This window comes from Anabrus simplex, chromosome 2 (genome assembly GCF_040414725.1).
Source record: "Anabrus simplex isolate iqAnaSimp1 chromosome 2, ASM4041472v1, whole genome shotgun sequence".
Taxonomy (NCBI): Eukaryota; Metazoa; Arthropoda; class Insecta; order Orthoptera; family Tettigoniidae; genus Anabrus; species Anabrus simplex.
In genome coordinates, this window is record NC_090266.1 from 446704652 (window position 1) to 446729841 (window position 25190).

Genomic DNA, 25190 nt, shown 5'->3' on the forward strand with positions numbered 1-25190 from the left:
TAATTTCCTACTTTGACTTTCTGAAACCTTGAATTTAGAAATATTCTTATCCAACGTATAACCCTTACATCCAATCCTATTCCCTCCAATTTCTTTAATAATATTCCATGTTCCACTCTATCAAAGGCTTTGGAAAGATCCATGGCTATGCAATCTAACTGGCCTCCTGAATCTAACTGATCTGATATGTCCTGCTGAAATCCCACCAGTTGTGCCTCGCAAGAAAATTTCTTTCTAAATCCATACTGGCTCCTCATGAACCAATTTTTATCATCACATATCCCTCTGATGTACTTCGATATTAAACTCTCCAGTATTTTACAAACTATACTGGTCAGGCTGATTGGTCTGTAGTTCTCTGGTTTCCTTTTATCACCCTTTCCTTTATAAATTGGTGTTATTATAGATTCCTTCCATTCCTTTGGTATCACACTATTATTTATGACATAGTCAAAGAGAAATTTTAAATAAGGCACTATATACCACCCCATTGTCTTTAATACCTCCCCAGTAATTTGATCACTTCCTGCCGCTTTTCCTTGCTGAAGCAGTTGGATTTCTCTGAAAATATCTTCATTTGTGAATGAGAAGCTTCTTGTTTCCCTCTGTGTCTCTCCCTCTCTATCTTCTGTTACGGTTTCCAAGTCCTGACAATCTTCTACTGAATCTCGGAATTCCCTACTAAAGAGGTTTGCTTTCTCAGTATCTGTTAAATAGTGTTCACCCCCTTCTCCCACCATTGTAGGAATTTGGATTCCTTTTCCTTTTTGATTCCTAATATATGAATACAGCTTTTTCCATTTCCCTTTGTGGTCATTACCCTCTTGAAGAATGCCATTCATATAATTCTCTTTTGCTTCCTTTTTCACTCTATTCAGTTCCCTCATTAGCTGTTTTCTACTTTCTCTACTCTCCCTACCTTCTTTGATTTTCCTGTTTACTATTCTACATTTTCTTTTTAATTTTCTTATTTCCCTTGTGTAATAAACAGGGTCTGAGGTCATTTTACCCTTCATAACAGGTACAAATCTCTTCTCTCCTTCCCAAATGATTCCTTTAAATTTAGCCCAAAGTGTATCCACATTATTCCCTTCACTTATCCAACAACTGAATTGTGATTTAAGGTAAGTCCCAAATTCATCAACTTTAGTTTTTCTGTATAATTTCTTGTCTTTTGTGACCCTCTTATTAAGCATTTTCGGTACGAGTCCTACATCCATTATTACAGCCTTATGGTCACCTATTCCTTCAATTACCTCAGTTTTATCAACAATTTCCCATGGTTTAACCAAGAATACATCTAGCAAGTTATTGAGACGAGTTGGTTCTTGTACTACTTGTGTAAAACCTCCCTCCCAAATTAACTTATTTGCCAGTTTCTGTTCATGGGCTTCACTTGCAGCTCCATTCCATTCAACTTCAGGCAAGTTTAGATCTCCCCCAATTATTACCGTATCATTATTGTTTTTATGAGTATAATCTATTATTTTCTCAAATATTTCCATGTCTCTTTCCTCTCTTCCAGGCCTATATGTTCCTATAATTCCCACCTCCTTCATATTATCACAAACTAATTTTATCCCTAATATTTCATCCCTTTCATCAGTAAACCATTCATGCGAACAATAAGTTTCCTTCACCAGAATAAATACCCCTCCTCCCTTTTTATCTCCTCGGTCTCTACGATAGACTGTATACCCTTCTGGAAATACTTCTGTATTACCCACCCCTTCTCTCAACCACGATTCCACTCCTATCACCGCATCCGTCTCATAAGATTCCATCAATGTACCGAATTTTAATTGTTTATTTACTACACTCTGACAGTTTACCAAGAGCAATCTCAGACCTCCTTCCTCCCTAAAACTTGACTGTTGCAATTGGGTAACGTTTGACTCATGAGTTGAGAACTTCCCTGGAACCCAGATCCTTGTACATAGATCTTGATTTAATGGTCTGGGTTTTCTGGCAAGTTTCCCTGTATGTGCCAGTTTAGTGGTATGGGTTTTCTTAAGTACAGATTAGTTTGCAAATCTCTGTTGATAATTGTAGCAATTTGTCTACAGAGAGTTGCTTTTCCATTACCATTTAGATGTAACCCATGTCTAGTGAACATTTGTCTGCCAAGACCTAAAGTAACTACTACATAGACATTTCTAAAACTCTTACTTAATCTCTTGATTTTTATATGTACATCATTTACAGCTTTGTTCACACATGAGTCCTCTAAAAGGTCAAACCTGGGTGACACATTTACTACAATTACTTTTGAGTCAGGTAGTTTGGAAATCTTACCTCTGAGAGTCGTAATTAATTCCTCATCTTCATTTGCAGCAATGTCATTTGTACCACTCACAATCACCACATAATTGTCCTTCTCTAACACAGGACCACAACTTGAAAGGACGTCTTCAATTTTGGCACCTGGTTTTATTAGTCCTAAAACCTCAGTCTCTGGATTCTGCAGCTCATCCTTGATGCCTTCTGCCATACCCCGCCCTTGACTGTCTGCGTAGAGATGAATCTTTGGCGATCTTGACTTTCGGTTGGTTTTCTTCTTCTGTAGCTTACCTCCACTGGATTTAAAATTATTTGGAAAACTTGGTGTGTCTTCTTCTTGAACTTGCTGCAATAACTGAAATCTATTTTGGCACTGCAAAGAGTTTTTTCCCGGTTTTAAGTTGTACGTAGTTTCTCCCATATGTTTAACATTAGGCCTAAAATGGCCACGCGTCACTTCCGTCCACGGCGATCTTTCTTCTCCAATGTCTTCTTTATCTTCCAGTTTCTTTATTCTTTCCTTTAAGCTTTCATTTTCATGTTTCAGAGCGCATAAGTCCTCTTGTAGCACTCCTAAAATCTTAATTATAGTTTCGTAAGTCTCTCTTTCTTGTTGTTCTGCCTCACTCTCAGTTTGTTTACACTCGGGACACAGCCACTCACTTTCTTCAATATCAGTCCTGTTTACGATATTTGCACAACGAAAATGGTACCATTCATCACACTTACGACACAGAATCCCATTTTTAACTACTCTTCTGCATTTGCCACATTTTTCACTGCATCTTACACCATTATCTACTACGGATATCACAGACTCACACACAGTAGTCGCCATCTCTATAATGTTGATGTATGTATGTATGTACTTCGTATGGTTGACACGTGATGACTTTGAATTAACAAAAAAACCAGTCGGATAAGCTAGCACTTTTAATATCCTTCTCTGTTACTTGAAAACTGAGTGAGCGCTTAGCCTGCACCCCTGATTAATGTCACCACTTTCGCCAGCACTCGACACTTTCCTCACTCCCGCACAATCATTATGGATCATAGGCGAATGCAGACCCTAACTGGTGAACCGCCGGTTGTAGAATGAATGGCTGCTGCTCTGCACTTCTGTATATGCTCCCAAATTTTGGCGCGATGTGTGGCGAAATTTACTGCGTAAGATTTGCCAACGTGGTCGTCCTGTGGATCTCATTTCTAGATTCTGTATTTTCTGATTTCATAATTTAATTTGCCTCTAACTGGTCTAAAATTCCGAAGCGTGGGTCAGATAAATAAATTCTCCTCACCATGAAGACATACGCGTTGGCTTTCGGTCGGTCGGTATCTTCCCACGGTCTACCACATTCTTTCCATCTTTGGCTAGAAGAGAACTGATGACATGATAATTCTTTCCAATTTACTGTGCCTGTCCAAGTTTTAATTTACATCTGGATAATCATTTTATTTTAGAAATTAGCCATGAATATACTCGAATTCATCCGAAATTCTCCCCTAGGATCTTATAAATCTGGATTCATTTTCTGCCCAAGGAGGTTACAATCTATCCTCAAAGATCTTGTCTCGTGGATATGAAAAGTGAAGAAGACACAGGGTGCTCCTTTAGTAATGATAGAAAAATGGATGCTCCTTTCCCAGCAACGTATCTCGCGGCTATGTTAGCTAGTAAGTTTAGGGGTCCCTTTTGGTGACTGTGAATGATGGGTTCTATTCACCGTAAAGTAATATTTAAAATTAGAAAGGAAGTGGCTGCGCGGTTTGTGTCACATAGCTATCAGCTTTCATTCTCATGGCTAATTTTAGTGGGTTCGAACCCCACTGCCGGTAGCCCGGAAGATGGTTTTCCGTGGTTTCCCATTTTCATACCAGGCAAATGCTGGAGCTGTACCCTAATTAAGGTCACGGCAGCTTCCTTCCCATTCGTAGGCCTTTCCTGTCCCATCGTCACCATAGGACCTATCAGTGTCGGTGCGACGTGAAGCAAATAGCTAATTTCTGAAATAAAATGGTTATCCAGATGTAAATCAAAACTTGGGTCGGCACAGTGGAACGCCCACTGTCGGCAGCCCTGAAGATATTGTCTCGTGGATACGAAAAATGAAGAAGACACATGGTGCTCCTCAAGTAACGATGCAAAAATTAATGCTTCTTTCCCAACAACGTATCTCACGGCTGTGGTAGCTAATAAGTTTAGGGGTCCCTAATTTCCCGTTTTCACACCAGGCAAATGAAAGGGCTGTACACACACAAAACCAGTGTATTCAGAACCTGACATACTTAAGATGAAATTTAACACGCCAATTATAGAAGCATTCGTCTCCTGTCTCCATTCAAACAATGCAGGCAATGCGGGAATTGAGTTTCATTTATAAAACGATGGATCTTCCACAGCCAATTTTCCGCGACATGTCCGAGAAAATGTACAACTTATAGATATCAGACATGCCATTACTCTTTAGAGATTATAATTAACAAGGAAGAAGAAGACACCGATATATCGTTATCCAGTGGCGATATATAGAGAAACAAAGGAGTTGAGAATGAGAGTTATTAAATGTTAGTTAATTTTCTATAAGGCTACACAGGTGTTTTGTTGTTCTAAGAATAAATAGCCTCTAAATTGAATATTTCGAAACATACAAGATATTATTGTAGAAATTAAAAAACAAAAGTATTAGCGAAAATATGCCGCCCCTTAATGCAATCGTCGGAAGGCAAGTGCGCTACTGGATACAAGGTCATTCTAAAGTCTAATATGAAATAGTGCCAAATTGGCGTGATCAACTGTTAAGATGCAGCGTCTGCTATGGCGACGTTTCGTCCATAATGGCCACAAACATTTTGAAAAACTGCGAGGATGGCACGCGACCAATGAAAGGGCTCACAGGATGGAAGAAGAATATCAGAGAAGAAATGACTACGTGCTTCTGCAACAGCATTTAGCTTCGGCAGTTTAGAAGTTTGCTTTATAAGCCACCTAAAATCCCATAATAGGCGACCTTGATCCACTGGTATAGCATCATTATACTCGAGAGAAAATGAATGCCCATTATATACAGCACCTTGTAGAAAGTCACGAGTTATTTTAACTACTTCTAGCTTCACAACCATTCTTCGGTATATACACTAGGTCCTTCGTAATTTACATTCACAGACACTAACCTAACCCATTCCACAAATCGATAATGTAGCTCACCTACTTTGGGTGTGTCTGTTCCAGAGAATAATAGATAGTGAGATGTAGGTCACACCAAAAAATGTCCGTACGGAACGTTTCATTTTCCTCCCTTTCGTTAAGGCACCTCTTCATTTTGAGTGAAACATTCTTGCAACGACCCCTGATAATGTATCATGGAAAGAGATTTTTCAGTGGATTATCTGCAAAGCGATTTATATATTCTACATCGCAATTAATTCTATTAGCAATATGAATATTATCCTAACTCGACAGTTACTTGGGTTAAACACGCTCTTTGGGTCAGTGAATATTAATGATTTGATATTGCTGAGTAGCGGCCAACTGGTGGCTCCATGATATATTTAGTTATCATCGATTCACGTCACCTATGACCTGAGAAATTAGAGTTTCGGTAGCCTTCACTACGGACTGGAAAACAACGCAGGTGCATTAGTTGAATTGCTTGTTGTAAAAAGAATATTCCAACGCATTTACCTCCACGATAGCGTACTTTGTTACAAATGATTCACTCCAAATGACCTTGGAATTAGATTATAATTCACTTTTTCATTATGCAGCAGAATATAGAAACGTATTCTCCACTTAAAACACATTATGTATGACAACCAAAAATTTATCAGACCTGTAAACTTGACTTACGGTTTAAACTAAGAGGATATTCAACATAACGTATGATGCATGGTATTATAATTAAACAAATGAACATATTTATTTATTTATTTATTTATTTATTTATTTATTTACATAAGAACGTATGTCGGACCGTGGAATTTCAGAAGTTGGAAACTTTACGGTATGCTAGAGAATCTGAAAATGGAAGTAGATGGACTAAAGTTAGTTGTAGTTGGTATAAAGGCTTATGTGATTATACGTTGGCCGGAAGAGCAGGATTTTTGGTCAGGTGACTACAGGATCCTAAACCCAAAATCAGTGCAGGACTTTGTTCAATATACACTGACTGACAGAGCAAATGCAACACCAAGAAGGAGTGGTTCGAAAGGGATGAAAGTTGGGGAAAAAACAGAGACGGCACGGACGAATAATTGATGTTTATTTCAAACCGATATGCAGGTTACACAATGCGCATGGCATCGACTCAGTAGGATGTAGGACCACCGCGAGCGGCGATGCACGCAGAAACACGTCGAGGTACAGAGTCAATAAGAGTGCGGATGGTGTCCTGAGGGATGGTTCTCCATTCTCTGTCAACCATTTGCCACAGTTGGTCGTCCGTACGAAGCTGGGGCAGAGTTTGCAAACGGCGTCCAATGAGATCCCACACGTGTTCGATTGGTGAGAGATCCGGAGAGTACGCTGGCCACGGAAGCATCTTTACACCTCGTAGAGCCTGTTGGGAGATGCGAGCAGTGTGTGGGCGGGCATTATCCTGCTGAAACAGAGCATTGGGCAGCCCCTGAAGGTACGGGAGTGCCACCGGCCGCAGCACATGCTGCACGTAGCGGTGGGCATTTAACGTGCCTTGAATACGCACTAGAGGTGATGTGGAATCATACGCAATAGCGCCCCAAACCATGATGCCGCGTTGTCTAGCGGTAGGGCGCTCCACAGTTACTGCCGGATTTGACCTTTCTCCACGCCGACGCCACACTCGTCTGCGGTGACTATCACTGACAGAACAGAAGCGTGACTCATCGGAGAACACGACGTTCCGCCATTCCCTCATCCAAGTCGCTCTAGCCCGGCACCATGCCAGGCGTGCACGTCTATGCTGTGGAGTCAATAGTAGTCTTCTGAGCGGACGCCGGGAGTGCAGGCCTCCTTCAACCAATCGACGGGAAATTGTTCTGGTCGATATTGGAACAGCCAGGGTGTCTTGCACATGCTGACGAACGCCGGTTGACGTGGCGTGCGGGCCTGCCACCGCTTGGCGGCGGATGCGCCGATCCTCGCGTGCTGACGTCACTCGGGCTGCACCTGGACCCCTCGCACGTGCCACATGTCCCTGCGCCAACCATCTTCGCCACAGGCGCTGCACCGTGGACACATCCCTATGGGTATCGGCTGCGATTTGACGAAGCGACCAACCTGCCCTTCTCAGCCCGATCACCATACCCCTCGTAAAGTCGTCTGTCTGCTGGAAATGCCTCCGTTGACGGCGGCCTGGCATTCTTAGCTATACACGTGGCCTGTGGCACACGACAACACGTTCTACAATGACTGTCGGCTGAGAAATCACGGTACGAAGTGGGCCATTCCCATTTATCGTTCGCTACGTGCGCAGCACAGCGGCGCATTTCACATCATGAGCATACCTCAGTGACGTCAGTCTACCCTGCAATTGGCATAAAGTTCTGACCACTCCTTCTTGGTGTTGCATTTGCTCAAATTCGAAACGGTGTGTTTGGAAATTGGTTACTGTGTAACACACCTCATTTCTTAGGTGAATATTTGCAATATAGCTGTAGAGTCCATAATAGCCATGTGCATAATACATAATGTTTAGGACCAGGATTATGATGACCAAAAACACTACCAAAATGCTAAATAAAATGCATGTATGCCCAAAAATGCGCAGAAAATGACCTAAAATTTAAAGAAATTGACCTTTGACTCTCTATGATTTGTGTATTTGTTATTCTTGTATGGTAACAAAATGAATTCAAGCTATTCACGTTGGAAAACAGACATTTTGTAATACTTTTTGCGTTATGAATTTTGAAAATAATACTTACATGTTTACAAAACGGACATTTCTCAGTAATAAACTTCCCAATTGTCTATTCCAAAATGTGTGAGTTGCAATGAACAACGAATACGTGGAGTAGATTTTCAAATGAAAATGACTGTCTATTATCAGCCAACAAAGCTTCATACATAGAAATGCTCCTTTCTACCTCCACTGACACAACAGGAGCATATTCAAAGGAAACAATGTCACAAAGAGAAAATGTTTCACCTGACAAAATGTTAGCAATTGAACACATTGTCTGATACCCTTCTACATCTTCTCAGATACAGCTTGTACCACTTTGCCACATGCGCGATCCAAATCACTCACCACTTTCAGCACAAGTTGTAACTGCGGCACTTCCGACTTTTCCAGAGCGGTTATGGCAGTAGGAAGAAATCCAATATTTGCTTTGGAATGTAATCAAGTTTCCCTGCAATGTCACTATCTGCCATAAGTTTTTGAGCTGCTTTGATTGATGCGGCTTCAGTGCTGTCGAATGAATCCACGATTTGTTGCACCACTTGTAAGTTCTCGCTATAATATAAGCGGGCTTCAATCCAGGTTACCCATCTTGTCAAAACTGGAGTAAGAGGAACTAGAATGTCTGTAGCTTCTGACTTGAAAGTTGAAACCCTAGAGAGTGCCTTCAAAAATACCTTTTTCACACATCCCATCAATTGGTCAACTTCTGGAAAATGACCACGAACCTCCTCCGCGACTCGGTAAAACGTGTGGGTCAAAGAAGTTAAATGCACCACTTTACAGTAGAGAGCACGAAGCGAATTAGCAGTCTTGACAATGTAAGGGGCTGCATCCGTTAATAAGAGCAACACATTGTCATGCCGAATGCTATCAGACCACAACGATGTCAACGATTTATCAAGAACTTTGCTGATTGTTGAGTAGTTCACATTTTGTAAATGCTTACAATAGAGTAGAAAGTGTTCCCCAGGAATATTCTCGTCCAGTGTTCCTACCTCCACGTTTGCTACATATCGTCCTGAAGAGTCCGTCGTCTCGTCCATCGATACCCATACATTTTATTTCCAACTCTCTTCCTGATTTCTTCCAAAGATTTTTCATATCATCATCTAACAGATTTTCCTTAACGTAGAAGAATCCTGCATGGATTTGCCCGTGTGTTTCTCTAAGAAACTGTGTAGTTTAGGGTGGTTTAATTTACTTAATTGGATATCGTCACAAAGAAACACACTACAAAGTTATTCAAGGAATGGTGAAGAGGATAAATGGGTTTCTCCAAGAATCTTCTGTTGTAGTAATGTTCTTTCATCCTGAAGTCGTTGCAGATCACGTTTGTGTTTCTTAACGCGATACATGTTGTTCCACCGTAAACATTTTTACAGTGGCCACTCTCACGTCACAAAGTTTGCAGTAAAGTATTGCCCCGTCAGTGGTGAGGACCTTTTCTCCATATTGCGAGACAAATTGTTTTAGTTTAACATACACACTTTGCTTCACTTTAAACATATCGTAACTTCGCGTCTAATAGAACAGCATTTCTGGCTCGAAGAAATACCACAAACTGAATGACTCAGTGCTAGCTGCAGCCTTCTACCTACACGAGAGGCAAATGTATTCTACTCATACTTTTGGGAATAGGGGAAGAGGGTATCCGTTTCCTGGAAAGTATGTTATGCTTGTAGGAAAAAAATTCACCACGGAAACTTAGTCAAATACAAAATTACAATAGCTAAACAAAACAAAATATCCTTCTTTCTTGAAAATAGTAGAAAAATGACCAAATTGGCCTAAAATTTTCCCCAAAAATGTCCCATCCTCAAAAATGGCAAGAAGATGACCTAACAAATAGACTTCATTGAACTCATTCTTTCATCAGATTTATATATGTTTGAGCAACGTGTCAGTCTTACAAAAAATGCAAAATCATCAGAATCCTGGCCCTAATAATTATGTTATCTTGTTCGGCGTGAACGGGTGATGAGATCCTCAAGATCGATAACTGAATTCCTCATCAAGCTAACTATTCGATTACCACATCACTGTGCATCCCCTGCAACACTAATACAAATGTCTCGGTGGGGTAATTTACAGTATCGACACGTTACAATTCTGCCATGACCAAAGCAGGATATCTACTGTTAAGGCTGCTGTATTCTCTGATTGAGCCTATTCCTTTGTCTTTGTTTTGTTTTACAAGATTTTTTACGTCGCACCGACACACGAAGTTCTTACGGTAACGGTGGGATAGGAAAGGGTTAAGATTGGGACAGAAGCGGCCGTGGCGTTAATTAAGGTACATCCCCAGCATTTGCCTGGTGTGAATGAAAACCTACATCCTGTTTTCCAGTCATTGACCGGGTCAGGGATGTAATGAATGAAGCAGATATAGGCTATTAGTACGATGGGGTCGCCACACAAAAAGTGATTTATTAATGACTGATAGATGCTATGAAATGAGAATGGAGAGTGTTGCTGGACAGGGAAAACCGGAGTACCCGGAGAAAAACCTGCCCCGCCTCCGCTTTGTCCAGCAAAAATATCACATGGAGTGACCGGGATTTGAACCACGGTATCCAGCAGTGAGAGGCCGACGCGCTGCTGTCTGGGCCACGGAGGCTAACCTTGCCTGATGTAAAAACGGAAAATCTTCTTCAGGGCTGCCGACAGTAGGGTTTGAAGTCACTATCACCCGAATGCAAGCTCACAGCTGCGCGACCCTAACCGCACGGCAAAATCGCTCGTTTAAGCCTATTCATACTCGAGCTTATTAATACTATGTGTGTATACGAGCGGTAAGGAAACATACTTTCTCTGCGTAACAGTACCTCCCTGTACTCCTGTCTTATACTAATTTTCGAAGGCGAAACAGAGGCATGCGGTTAGCTGCTGAGCTGCACTGCTAGAAATGTCATATTTTTCCCATTATTAGTGCATTCAGTACTTAACAGGTCGATCGAATGCGTCCTTTTTGACCTTACGATTTTAATGGTCAGCGGTGTGTTTTAACACTAGTGTATAAGCTAACATCATGGTTATTGTTCAAATGAGAATATTTTGTCCCGGTTTATCATTTTACAGTGGATGGAATTTTTCTGCAACGTCGAGTTTATCACTAGACCCAGCTCACCATGAACACTTTCCGTGTGAAGCTTAATGCTACGTTGAACCTGCAGAGACGTGGACACTAGATAGCAGCGTTAGGATTATACAGAATACAGATGTTAACTATTTTGTGATGTAGTTAAAGCTCAATTAAGTAATTGCTGTAAAGGTGGTATTATTTTCATTCATAAAACTTTTTTTAGAAGGATATTTGCGTTTCCGTGCAGTTCATTGGAAATTGCGCTAGAATTATGATCGTTCTGAAGTTATATTTCCTAGCAAGGGAAAGGAAACGCAGTAATGTTGAAGCGTGTCATTTTTCAGTTTTCTTAGGATACACAAAGAATCAATCATAAGGTTGTTAAAAACGTGACGAATAATAATAATAATAATAATAATAATAATAATAATAATAATAATAATAATAATAATAATAATAATCATCATCATCATCATCTGTTTACCCTCCAGGGTCGGCTTTTTCCCTCGGACACAGCGAGGGATCCCACCTCTACCGCCTCAAGGGCAGTGTCCTGGAGCTTCAGACTCTTGGTCGGGGATACAACTGGGGAGAATGACCAGTACCTCGCCCAGGCGGCCTCACCTGCTATGCTGAACAGGGGCCTTGTGGAGGGATGGGAAGATTGGAAGGGATAGGCAAGGAAGAGGGAAGTAAGCGGCCGTGGCCTTATGTTAGGTACCATCCCGGCATTCGCCTGGAGGAGAAGTGGGAAACCACGGAAAACCACTTCCAGGATGGCTGAGGTGGGAATCGAACCCACCTCTACTCAGTTGACCTCCCGAGGCTGAGTGGACCCCGTTCCAGCCCTCATACCACTTTTCAAATTTCGTGGCAGAGCCGGGAATCGAACCCGGGCCTCCGGGGGTGGCAGCTAATCACGCTAACCACTACACCACAGAGGCGGACTCGAATAATAATAATAATAATAATAATATAATAATAATAATAATAATAATAATAATAATAATAATAATAATAATAATAATATATAATAAATAATAATACTATTATATTATAAAAAATAAATTATAAATAATAATAATAATATCATCATCATCATCATCATCATCTGTTTACCCTCTAGGTTCGGTTTTTCCCTCTGACTTAGCGAGGGATCCCACCTCTACCGCCTCAAGGGCAGTGTCCTTGAGCTTCAGACTCTTGGTCGGGGGATACAACTGGGGAGTATGACCAGTACCTCGCCCAGGCGGCCTCACCTGCTATGTTGAACAGGAGCCTTGTGGAGGGATGGGAAGATTGGAAGGGATAGGCAAGGAAGAGGAAAGGAAGCGGCCGTGGCCTTAAGTTAGGTACCATCCCGGCATTCGCCTGGTGGAGAAGTGGGAAACCACGGAAAACCACTTCCAGGATGGCTGAGGTGGGAACCGAACCCACCTCTACTCAGTTGACCTCCCGAGGCTGAGTGGACCCCGTTCCAGCCCTCGTACCACTTTTAAAATTTTCGTGGCAGAGCCGGGAATCGAACCCGGGCCTCCGGGGGTGGCAGCTAATCACGCTAACCACTACACCACAGAGGCGGCATATTATTATTATTATTATTATTATTATTATTATTATTATTATTATTATTATTATTATTATTATTAGATGCGAAAAAGACCAGAAAACTGATCACGCAAAGCTCACTTAGAAGTTGTGCATTTCCTTCTTTGCCAGGCAGTCTTCAGTTTTTCTCTCATCATGGTTCTTCGTTCTTCTGTCCACTTAGCTTCTCTGACTCTACTTCCTACTTGTTGATTTTTGTTCTGTAGCAGGTTCGTTCAGCGATGTCGGCCACTTTGATTCCTGATTTTCTAGGTCTTGGCGGATTTCCGTTCTCCACCTATTTGTTTTGATGTTTTCTGTTGCCTCAAGTAAGATTCTTGTCAGTCTGTTTTCTGGAAGGCGTTTGATGTGTCCGTAAAATTTCAGGCGTCTTTTTCTGATGTCGGTCGCAAGGTTTGAGAGCTCCTCGGTTTTTGTACGAGATTACAGTCTATATCCTTCGTCAGTCAGTTTTGGGCCGAGAATTTTTCTGATGGTTCTACGTTCCTCTTTCAGGATGTCTTCGAGTACTGTTTTCCTGTGGAGATCCAGTGTTTCACTCGCGTATAGTATTTCAGGTTTGATATTATTATTATTATTATTATTATTATTATTATTATTATTATTATTATTATTATTATTATTATTGTAGATGCGATTTGCTTTACATCACGCCGACACAGATAGATCTTATGACGACGAAGGGATAGGAAAGGGCTAGGAGTAGGAAAGAATTGGCCGTTGCCTTAATTAAGATACACTCCCAGCATTTGCCTGGTACGGAAATGAGAAACTACGAAGAACTATCTTCAGTGCTGCGGACAGTGGGGTTCAAGCACAATATCTCCTGAATGCAAGCTCACAGCTGCGCGATCCTAACCGCACGGCTAACTCGCTCGGTATTATAGATGCATCCGTGGATCAATGCTGGCCTCTGCATACCAAGATCGCAGGTTCAAACCCGGTAGATGTAGTCGGATTTTTGTGGGAGGGGGGGTGGAAAGACTATATTCGGCATTCTATGTCGTATGATGTCGGCATGTAAACTATCTCTGGTAACCCATTTGGTGTTGTGGCTAAATGGTTAGCATGCGGGAATCCCGTGATCAATTCCCGGCTGGGTTGGGTATTTTAACCTTCATTGCTTAATTCTAATGGCTCGGGGGCTGTGTGTGTGTGTGCTGGCTGCGGCATTAGAATTCATCATACGTAGGGCCCTATCCTCACAGTCACGCTTCAACTCGAAAGATCTGCACTAGGCCTCTTCCGAGCTTACGCGCCATTATTAATTTGGTGTTTAACAGACAGCCGTAGATCGTACAGCAGAGATCCGATTTATGCGATAGTTTAAGGCGGCGGTGTTGGTGGTGATTACTGTTTTCAGAGAAAGTACAACCGGGAAACCATCCTGTTAATATTAGTCAGAAAGAAAAAGAACGGAAGGTATACGCCACTTCAAAAAATTAAGATATCGGCCAAAGAAAGACAAGAACCACAAAGGGCGTGAAAATGAAAGACTCCCTAGGCCTCACGAACCTAATACCGTCGGAATCGGAAAGAGTAAGCCAACGGAGGTCGGATAGGATATGTGAGAGGATCCTGGCACAAGTAAACGGAAGCAATGCCGGGACTCAGATAAGGGCCTCGTGAACACCAAACCACGCTCCTAAGTTAAGAGCCCCTGGCGACCCATTTAGTCACCTTATACGACAGATGGGGGATACCGTTGTTGTTATTTTAACGCTTCCATCCACAGGGTCATGTGCTAGAGTAAAACGGAACACTGAAATTGACGTGTAGGGAGCCTAAATTACACCAAATTAGAATTGCCTGCACGCGGTAGCTTATTTCATATTATTATCACTCGTATGATAATTATATTTTAAAATATCGTCGCTGCCGGGACAAAACCTCCTATGGAAATATTTTAGCTTAGAACTTTGGCCGGTAATGTTTCGTCATTTAAGGTGCAATATTGTGTGAATATTGTCAAGGCATTCTCGCTCTTCATAATGCTTGTACTGCGGGTCAGTATATCTACAAAAATATTATCACATAGGAGGTTTTGCCCCGGCAGCGACGATAAGTAAAAAGGATTATTATTATTATTATTATTATTATTATTATTATTATTATTATTATTATTATTATACTTACCGGTAAAAAAGCAGACCATTAAATGCTCATTAAGAACCCTTGCATATGTTTAAAAAGAATTTTACGGAGCTCGACAGCTGCAGTCACTTATATGCGACCAGTATCCAGTATTCGGGAGATATTGAGTTCGAACCCCACTGTCCGCAGCCCTGGGGATGGTTTTCTGTGATTTCCCATTTTCACACCAGGCAAATGCTGGTGCCGTACCTTAACTAAGGCCACGGCCGGTCCTTTCCCATTCCTAGCCTCTTCCTCTCCCATCGTCGACAAAAGACCTGCCTGTGTCGGTGTGACGTAAAACAACTCGTAAAAAAAGAATTATAATACGAGAAATAATAATAATGATGTCCGCCTTTGTGGTGTAGTGGTTAGCGTGATTACCTGCCACGCCCGGAGGCCCGGGTTCGATTCCCGGCTCTGCCACGAAATTTGAAAAGTGGTACGAGGTCTGAAACGGGGTCTACTCAGCCTCGGGAGGTCAGCTGAGTAGAGGGGAGTTCGATTCCCACCTCAGCCATCCTCGAAGTGCTATTCCGTTTTTTCCCCACTTCTCCTAACTTAAGGCTACAGCCGCTTCCTTTCCTCTTCTTTATCTATCCCTTCCAATCTTCCCATCCCCCCACAAGGACCATGTTCAGCATTGCAGGTGAAGCCGCCTAGACGAGCTAATGGTCCTCCTCCACAGCTGTATCCCCTGACTGAAAGTCGCATGCCTTCAGTCGGTAGAGGTGAGATCCCTCGCTGAGTCCGAGAGAAAAAAACAATCCTGGAGGGTAAACGGAAGAAAAAAGAAGAAAGAAGGAAAAGAATAATAATGTTAGCAACAACAATGATCATACTGAGAAATCACTAGGGGTAAAGCGCTTGAAAGGGAAGTGCAGCGTGTCACTGATCTGACCAAGGTGGGGGGCGTGACGTAATGGGATGTCATTGGACGGGCAGACGGTTGGATTCTAGCCAATGAAGAAGCAACGGTTTTTCAAACACCTCGCATTGTATGCTGGAGTGGAGACGAAACAAGACTGCATTAATAAGTTCCAAATTTTAAATTCCTAGGGGTGTGGACAGAAATAAAGATAAATATTTCCAAATATCGTGTGTGACTTCATAGAATCTCATGATGTTATATTAAGAACGAAACATGTCATTCTTTGTTTAATAGTGTGTATCATTCCTTGTTTAACAGTGTGTCCTTTTACAGGTATGGTATAGTGTAATATTTATACCGAACGTGTGTGTTCGACAGACGGTAAAGCTTTTAATTTTCCATTTAACTAAGTCGACATTCGAAAGTATGGCTTCCTTCGTAACAAGTTGTTTATCTGTCCCTGGAAAAAGCCGTTGATATCGTGGTACAGTATATGGAGCTGGGTTGGACGAGGAAGACGAGGTTATGGTCGTTGGCTAGCACGAGGGCAACTAGTTAGCTACGTCGTATGTGTTCCAAGATTCATAGAACACATGTAGGGCAAAGGCTACCCCATTAGAAGGATAACAAGTGATGGTAGGTAATTATGAACTTTTTCCAGACTCTGAAGACGTCCCTCTGACTACTGGAACATGGAGGAGCACACACAAACCAGGAACAGGTATTGTATAGACTGGGAACTGCCCGCTACATATCGAGCCTCGCAATAGCTCACTTTTCAGGGGCGCAGTTGGAAAAGTGATCATGGACGGTGCTCAAAGGTACGGAGGTTCGAATCCTACGGATGTAATATTTTACCACCAATTCGTGGGGCGTGGCAAGGATGCTTACTTCACGTCTATTTTCCACAGACTGATTTGCTTGTTTTTTGTAGATAATTGTATATATCTCAAGGTAGACTGCATGCTAAGTAACTACAACTAACTTTAAGGACATGTATTATCATTTCAGATTCCTTGGTGTTCTGGATAACTTGAGCAAATATCCCGCATATGATCTGGATTTATTATTATGATTATTATTATTATTATTATTATTATTATTATTATTATTATTATTATTATTATTATTATTATTATGGTTCATATTACTTCACTTTTTAATGCAGTGGAATATATCTTCTATTTACAGTGCCTCTGGGAGAAAATTACACGTTGGAAACAGAAGCTAATATGAGTGAAGATGAGATCATTGTCAATTCAGGAGATGGAGATACATCTTGGGATACCTTTGAGACAAGTAAGTTATTATTCATCTCAGTAGCTGAAACAATGTCAGAATAAAACAGTACAGTATAAAGTTTTCATTGTGTTGTAGCTATGTGCGAAGCCTTTCAATTAAATACATTGGATAGAACGTCATCTCAGTCTACGTATTCTTAGATTATCAGACGGTAATGATGACGGTAAAACATCAGCAACACTTCAAAAGAAATTACTTCATTAGGGCCAAACTGGTACTCAACTGACGCACAGTACGTTAATAGAATTTTAAATCGGAATAAACTTTCAACATATTAGGTCGTGTCAAGTTCACATAGTAAGCGTTGAAGAGATGTTAAGTACAGAAAAAAAATGCCCAACCGAACACCAGTGGGATCCAAACCCAGAACCTACCGATTTCGCGTCCGTTGCTCTACCATTGGGCTATTTATTCTGTTGGAAAACATCTAAGCCACCGCCCTGGCACTACAGCCATCACATTGTACAGTGCGTGCAAGTCGGCCATTGTGGGCCAAGTCAATGAATATTGAACAAATATGAGCTAGGGCATCACAACTCAATGTTAAAGCAACCGACGCGGAATTGGGAGGTTGTGGGTTCTGATCGCACTAGCGTCTGTTGACCATTCTGTGGCATAACATCTCTTCAACACGTTACTATATTATTCTGAACACGGCGTGATAGTTTCAAAGTTTGTTTCAATTACAATGCAGTCGTGAATATTCAATATTCATAGAACTGAATATGTTTATTTTACTCCCAAAAAGACGTGTCCATTATACGTTCAAGGCATAGTTTTGAAGCATGCTCTTCTTGTAACACACAATTTATTCCTCTTGAACTAGGCGGGTTGCTGTACAGCGCCGCTGCAAACTACAAACGTTCCTTCAAGTGTCAGTGTAGGGAATGTGCGCCCGTTACTTTATAGGACATCGCCTAGCTTTCACAAGAAGCCAACTGTGTTTGAATAGTTCTTGCCGAGTCTTTCCAATTCATGGGTTGACGAGAGTCTTCGATACAGGCAGGTCAGCATCCCGGAGGATGCTCCTACCCTCCGAAACCTTTGAGTGTTTCTAGCACTAAAATACTTAAGATATGAGGATAAATGTTTTATTTGTTTCCAGAGAAAAGTTAAGAATATTATGAATTTAGAAAATTGTGAATAATATGAGGAATTACGAATGAGTAATTTCGTTAGAAATATCGTACTGTTTACCTTTATTGTAGTATTGTAATATCTTTTGGAAAAAGGTATGTGTAGGGTCAATGCATAAGTTCGTGCTGTATTATTTTGGGTTGACAACAGTGCGGCGTGAAGGAATTGCTTATCGTTATTCCGTTGTTTTAACTGAGTTTGTGGTCTGTGTGGTGTGAAACACAGGTTTTCTTGATTGTGAACGTATTATTTGTGTATACTTCAAACAAACCGATATGGAATGTCAAGTTGAGAAAAGTGAGCATTTCCGACACATTTTACTCTTTGAGTTTAACCGAATATCCTGCAGTCGCTTAAGTGCGGCCAGTATCCAGTATTCAGGAGATAGTGGGCTCGAATCCAACTGTCGGCAGCCCTGAAGATGGTTTTCTGCGGTTTCTCATTTCCACACCGGGCAAATGCTGGGGCTGCACCTTAATTAAGGCAATGGACGCTTCCTTCCCACTCCTATCCCTCTCCTGTCCCATCGTCACCATAAAACCTACCTGTGTCGGTGCGCCGTAAAGTAACTTGTAAAAAGGAATAATAACCGAGGATCCAGTTCACCAGGAGCTGCGAGAACAATTCCTGAAGTGTACGGGAATGAAGCAAGTGCTGAAAGAACAGCACAGAAATGGTTTTCCCGCTTGACTTGTCTGATGATCCACTTTCTGGAAAACCTTCAGATTTTGACGAAAATCGCTTGAATGAGTTGCTTCATGAGAATCCTCGTCAAACGACGCTGGAAATGGCGCAAGTTTTTTAATGTGATCGGTCAACTACTGTGCGCCATTTGCATTCGATGGGTAAGGTACAGAATTAGGTATATGGATACCTTATGTGCTAAGTGTCAGTAACAAAAATAAACAAGTAAACATCTGTTCGTCATTGCTAGCGCGGCACCGGTTGGCTTGTGAGAGACACGAAGCATTACTTTCGAAAATTGTAACCGGTGACGAGAAAATGGTGCCTGTATGTCAACATGAAGGAGAGGAAAGAGTGACTCAGCCCATCAAAAAAACTCCCCGTTCCACAGAAAATCATGTTGTGTGTTTGGTGGTACAAAGATGGCATTCTTCACCATGAACTTCCTAAAAACGTAACGATTACCTCTACTGTGTACAGTGACCAGCTAAGACAGCTTGCCGTTTCTATTGGCAACGAAAGACAAAGACAACAACCAGTCTTATTGCTCCATGATAATGCTCGTCCGCATGCAACGCAATTGACCAAAGGTGTGATTTCTGAACTTAGCTGGGAACCTCTTCCTCATCCCTCGTATTCACTGACCTTGCCCCGCAGATTTTCATATTTTCCGCTCTCTTTCTAACCACATTCACGGGCAAGTGTTTCCTGACGAAGCTTCTCTTGACCAATGGCTAACAGATTTCTTCCAGTCAAAACCAAAAAATTTCTACAGGCGAGGTATACAACTGCTACCTTAACGTTGGCAGAGGGTCATAGAGATTGGAGGTGAATACATCACCGAGTGATTGAGATTGTGATTGTGAGTTGCAGTGCGTGACAGTGACAGTAAAATAAAATAAAATAAAATAAAATAAAATATGAATATAAGAACCGCACGAACTTATGCATCGACCCAATAGAAAACAACAGATGTTTCTGCAACAGACATATCTGAAGTTCCACATATAGGGACAAATATACTATTAGCATCTTCAAGTAGCCTATACAGAGGCACTGAAACAGCTGTACATCAGTGCCGCTGGTGAAGAACTACGAACACAAGTACAGGCGTAGTCATGTAAATTTGATCGCCTTGACATTGGCAACTGTGTTGGAAAGCGAAATATCCTCGACAGTACAAAGTTTGAGCTCCTAACACACTGTTGGAAACCTAGCAAGGCATGCGAAAACTTCTCTGATATACTGTCAACCGTTCGCTCGTATAGTAGTGACCTCTCAAGTTCAGAATGTGTTTTGATAGATCAATTTGAGATTGAAGGGAAAATGGGAAAACGTTGTCTTGAGTGACAGGCGGAAGAACGCAGTCGAAGCATTAGACAAGTGCTCAGAGAGTTTCTTCTCAAACATTCGAACACTGCTTCAAATATTTGCTCTCCTCCCTTTAACAACTTGCAGTTATGAGCGAAGTTTTAACTGTGTGCGTTGACCAAAAACTTACTTCAACTAGACAATAAAAGAAGGGAGACTGAGTGTACTGGCATATCTAGCTATTAACCTACATTTGAACCCTGACACCATAATTGACATTTTCGCGCAATCCCCTAGACGACTCGACTTCATTTTGTAACCTTCTGTTCGTATTTTACATTGGTTTCATATTTGTTTTTCTACTGACTACTGCACAAGTTTGATAAATTAAACAATACATTTTATCTGCCCGATATTTTTTTGCAAAACTTTGAGCTGTTTACACATTTCAGGTCGATTTAAGGCGAATGACGGGAGCAAATTAATTCGTATCTGTCTGTCTGTTTTATCGTCTTGCATGAAACTTTGTATTTAGACTAAGGCTAGACCAAATCGAAGTTTAGTGTGCATATTGTATCGAAATTCCAATTTAAATACTATGTCGTAAAAAAGCATAAAATATAAAAATGAATTTACAACTTCTGTTCTGTTCAAACTTTCAATGGAATGAATTTTGTAAATTTTTATGAAGGCGAGCAGAGCTCCGACTGGATCCTGCCAGACAGTAGAACGTCCTTTCGCTGCTAGGAAGACAAAAATGAAAATATACGTAAATATATTGCACACAGAGAATTTTTTAATATATATAATTTGTTATACGTCGCATCGACACAGATAGGTCTTATGGAGACGATGGGATAGGGAAGGGCTAGGAGTGGGAAGGAAGCGGCCATGGCCTTAAATAAGGTACATTCGCAGCATTTTACTTGGTGTGGAAATGGGAAAACCACGGGAAACCATCTTCAGGGCTGCCGACAGTGGGGTTCGAACCCATTATCTCCCGGATGCAAATTCAAAGCTCCGCGCCCCTAACCGCACGACCAACTAGCCCGTTATACAGAGACAAGTTTTTGGCAAAAATTGTATGACTATATTTTTAACAAATATGTATATTTTCGTTCCGTCTGTGTGGGTAACGATGGGTACGAACAGCTAACTATAAATAAAACATGACAATAAAACTGTGCCTTTGCATGTGAAAAATGTCATACGTGTTACAGCAATCCAACACTAAGGCATGGCTAGAGGCATGACTTTTTCGCATTAATTTAGGTTCGATTTCGCAAAAAGGAAACAATTTTTCGCGTTATTTCACGAAATAGGGCTGACCCGATCGCTTTAATTTCGCTTTAATCCTTTCCTAAAGTTTAATTCTTGAGATTTGTGAATTATTTATGTGAAAGATAAATAAAGAGAAGCAATATTGATAATCATTCATTATTCCTTATGTAATCTTGATTAGAACTATAGCCTAATATAGCCCTAATCGAGATTACATAACAAATTACCCTTTCACCCTACGGCCTACATGGCCATAGCTTTCACCCTGTATGACCATACCATTAAGGGATTTTATGAAATATTAATACTAAGAGATACTTTTGTCCAAGTGAGAAATCCTTATTCTGTGTAATGTTTCCCTTCACACGCGTGATATTGGAATACAATTTCAAGTTCGTTATTTTCCACGAATTTCGCTGCATATTCGCACTTACCGCAAAGTAAGTAAATTTCGCTTTAAATTGACCTTGTCACTTTAATTCGCGAAAACAAAAACACTAATTTCTCAACCAGAATCATATGATTCGTTAAGATGTTTCAAAATCGCTTCAGAGTATTTTTGTCGTGTTTATCTTTAATGCGAAAAAATCATTCGAACCTACTATCTCCCGGATGCAAGCTCACAGCCGCGCGTCTCTACGCGCACGGCCAACTCGCCCGGTGAGAGAGAGAGAGAGAAGGTCTTTCTTTTTGCTAGGGGCTTTACGTCGCGCCGACACAGATAGGTCTTATGGAGACGATGGGATAGGAAAGGCCTAGGAGTTGGAAGGAAGCGGCCGTGGCCTTAATTAAGGTACAGCCCCAGCATTTGCCAGGTGTGAAAATGGGAAACCACGGAAAACCATTTTCAGGGCTGCCGATAGTGGGATTCGAACCTACTATCTCCCGGATGCAAGCTCACAGCCGCGCGCCTCTACGCGCACGGCCAGAGAGAAGGTCTAGGGAATACTTTCCTTCCAAGACGACTGGTCATAAGAAACACTCCATGTTTGTCCTATGATCTACATAATATGTTTGCTGCATAATAATACACTATGTCCACCTCTGTGGTGTAGTGGTTAGTGTGATCAGCTGCCATCCCCGGAGCCCCGGGCTCGATTCCCGGCTCTGCCACGAAATTAACGGGGTCCACGCAGCCTCATGAGGTCAACTGAGTAGATGGGTTTAGATTTCCACCTCAGCCATCCTCGAAGTGGTTTTTCCGTGGTTTCCCACTTCTCCAGGCAAATACCGGGATGGTACCTAACGGACGCTTCCTTCCCTCTACCTTGCTTATCCTTTCCTATTTCCCCGTCCCCCACAAGGCCCATGTTCAGCATAGCAGGTGAGGCCACCTAGACGACGTACTGGTCCTCCTGCCCAGTTGTACCACCGACACTATCCTGGAGGCGGTAGAGGTGGTATCCCTTGCTGCGTCCTGGGAGAAACCAATCCTGGAGGGTAAACGGATTAAGATATATAGTAAAAATAGTAATCTTAATAATAATAATAATAATAATAATAATAATAATAATAATAATAATAATAATAATAATAATAATGATTTTTGCTATTTGCTTTACGTCGCACCGACACAGATATATCTTATGGCGACGATGGGATAGGAAGGGCCCAGAAATGGGAAGGAAGCGGCCGTGGCCTTAATTAAGGTACAGCCCCAGCATTTGCCTGGTGTGAAAATGAGAAACCACGGAAAACCATCTTCAGGGCTGCCGACAGTGGGGTTCGAACCCACTATCTCCCGGTTACTGGATACTGGCGCACTTAAACGCCTGTAGCTATCGAGCTCGCCAATAATAATAATAATAATAATAATAATAATAATAATAATAATAATAATAATAAAAACAACAATAAAATATTGCACAACATATAGCCTATATAGTTCAGAGCGTTGTTCATGTAGAGCGAAATATTAAAATGCCATTACGTTTATTTTCGGTCCTGTATAAGCTAGGTTTTTTAATATTACACAGTACATTATTCGAAAAATGAATCCAGCACCATGGCTGAATAGTCAGAACACCCCGGGTTTGATTCCCGACCGGACCGGAGGTTTTAATTATTTATGGTTAATTCCTACGTCTTTGGGACTGCGTATTTGTGTTTGTCCCAACACATTCCTCTTTATATTCACACAACCACTACCGAGACACGCTATAGTGAACACATCTCTTCACACAGGGTTGGCTCCAGGAAAGGCATCCAGCCGTAAAACCAGCTCAGATCCACAAGTGCGACACAGCTCGCACTCGCGACCCCACCACTGTAGGAAAAGCGGTAAAAGAAGAAGATGTAAAAATATTATTTTCAGTAATGAAATCATATTTAGCCTACATGTTTGTTACTTCTAGCTTTACAAATATGGAGGCCGAATTTCTTTGAAGATGGGAGAAATTGACAGTTTCTTCTTTTTATTTATATTGGTCTTACGATCTCTTGGTTACTATTCACAAAAATGGTTAAATGATATTTAAGTCCAATTAAGAAAGTTCGAATGACTTAGTTTAAATATAGGCCTACATTAAGAATGGGTGTGACTTCCATATAGAATCCTATATTCACGATATCCATGTATGTTTTATTTCACAGCTGTTGTACACGTCGCAGAAGGGACAATGAGATAGTTATTTTATCTCTTGTTTGTTAATAATAGTTTCAATCAACTGCGTCATGAGCAATTTTTCTGTAAAGCCAACCGTAAGATACACGGAGTTTTATGTTTATGTCTCCTCTGAAGCCCCGTCTGCTGAATTGTTTGAACAACTCACAGCTAAAATCCCAATCACCCTTATGCTAAACGTAAATAAAATTTTCATTATTATTACTGTTATTTTATCATTATTATTATTATTAATATTATTATTATTAATATTAACAAATGCATCGCAGTTGGAAAATATCCCGGTGGCAATGGTCACTTAGAGTAGTGTAATAATCAAGTAAAGTTAAGAAATAATTACCCAACAAAAACAACAACAAGAGAACCACTAGCAATTTCATGGAAGGGAAATATTACAAAAGTACTACTAGTTTAACAATGTAAATCCATTATCATCATATACAAACTCACACACACAAGTATTTCCAGTGTTTAGCACTACGGCTTACAATAGTACAGGTTGAGCTTTCTAGTAGCTTAACATTACTAGTTATAATAAAGTTAAAACGTAATTACACAGAGACAATCACCACAGCAACAAGAGTACAACTAGTAATTCCATGGAAAGCAAATATTACAAAAATACTACTAGTTTACCATTCTAAATACATCATCAACATACACAAATTCTCACACAACTTAAGTATTTCCACTGCTTAAAACTACGGCTTACAATACTAGAGATTGAGCTTACTACTAGTTTAACATTACAAGACGTGATAATAAAGAAATGTTAAAACATAATTACCCCACAAGATTAATAACAAGAGTACAACAAGCAATTCCGCGGAAAGAAAATATTACAAGCAATACTACAACTTTAACATTCTAAATCAAACAGGAAATCACAAATTCAGTGCCCATCATTTACAACTTTTACGGTTCATTTTTCATAGCAATAATGATTTTGTTAGACGATTTGATACCTGCTGCAGGTAATGTATTCCTACCTCTTAT

At 40.9% G+C, this 25190-nt stretch overlaps 1 protein-coding gene across 1 annotated transcript in view; it reads left to right on the top strand.

The window, feature by feature from the left end:
* Window positions 1-25190, top strand: part of LOC136863572 (discoidin domain-containing receptor 2) — a 954446-nt gene that overhangs the window by 630735 nt on the left and 298521 nt on the right. The window contains exon 5 of the mRNA XM_068226000.1: window positions 17048-17155. Coding sequence (XP_068082101.1) covers window positions 17048-17155 — 108 coding nt within the window. The remainder of the gene's footprint in view (window positions 1-17047; window positions 17156-25190) is intronic.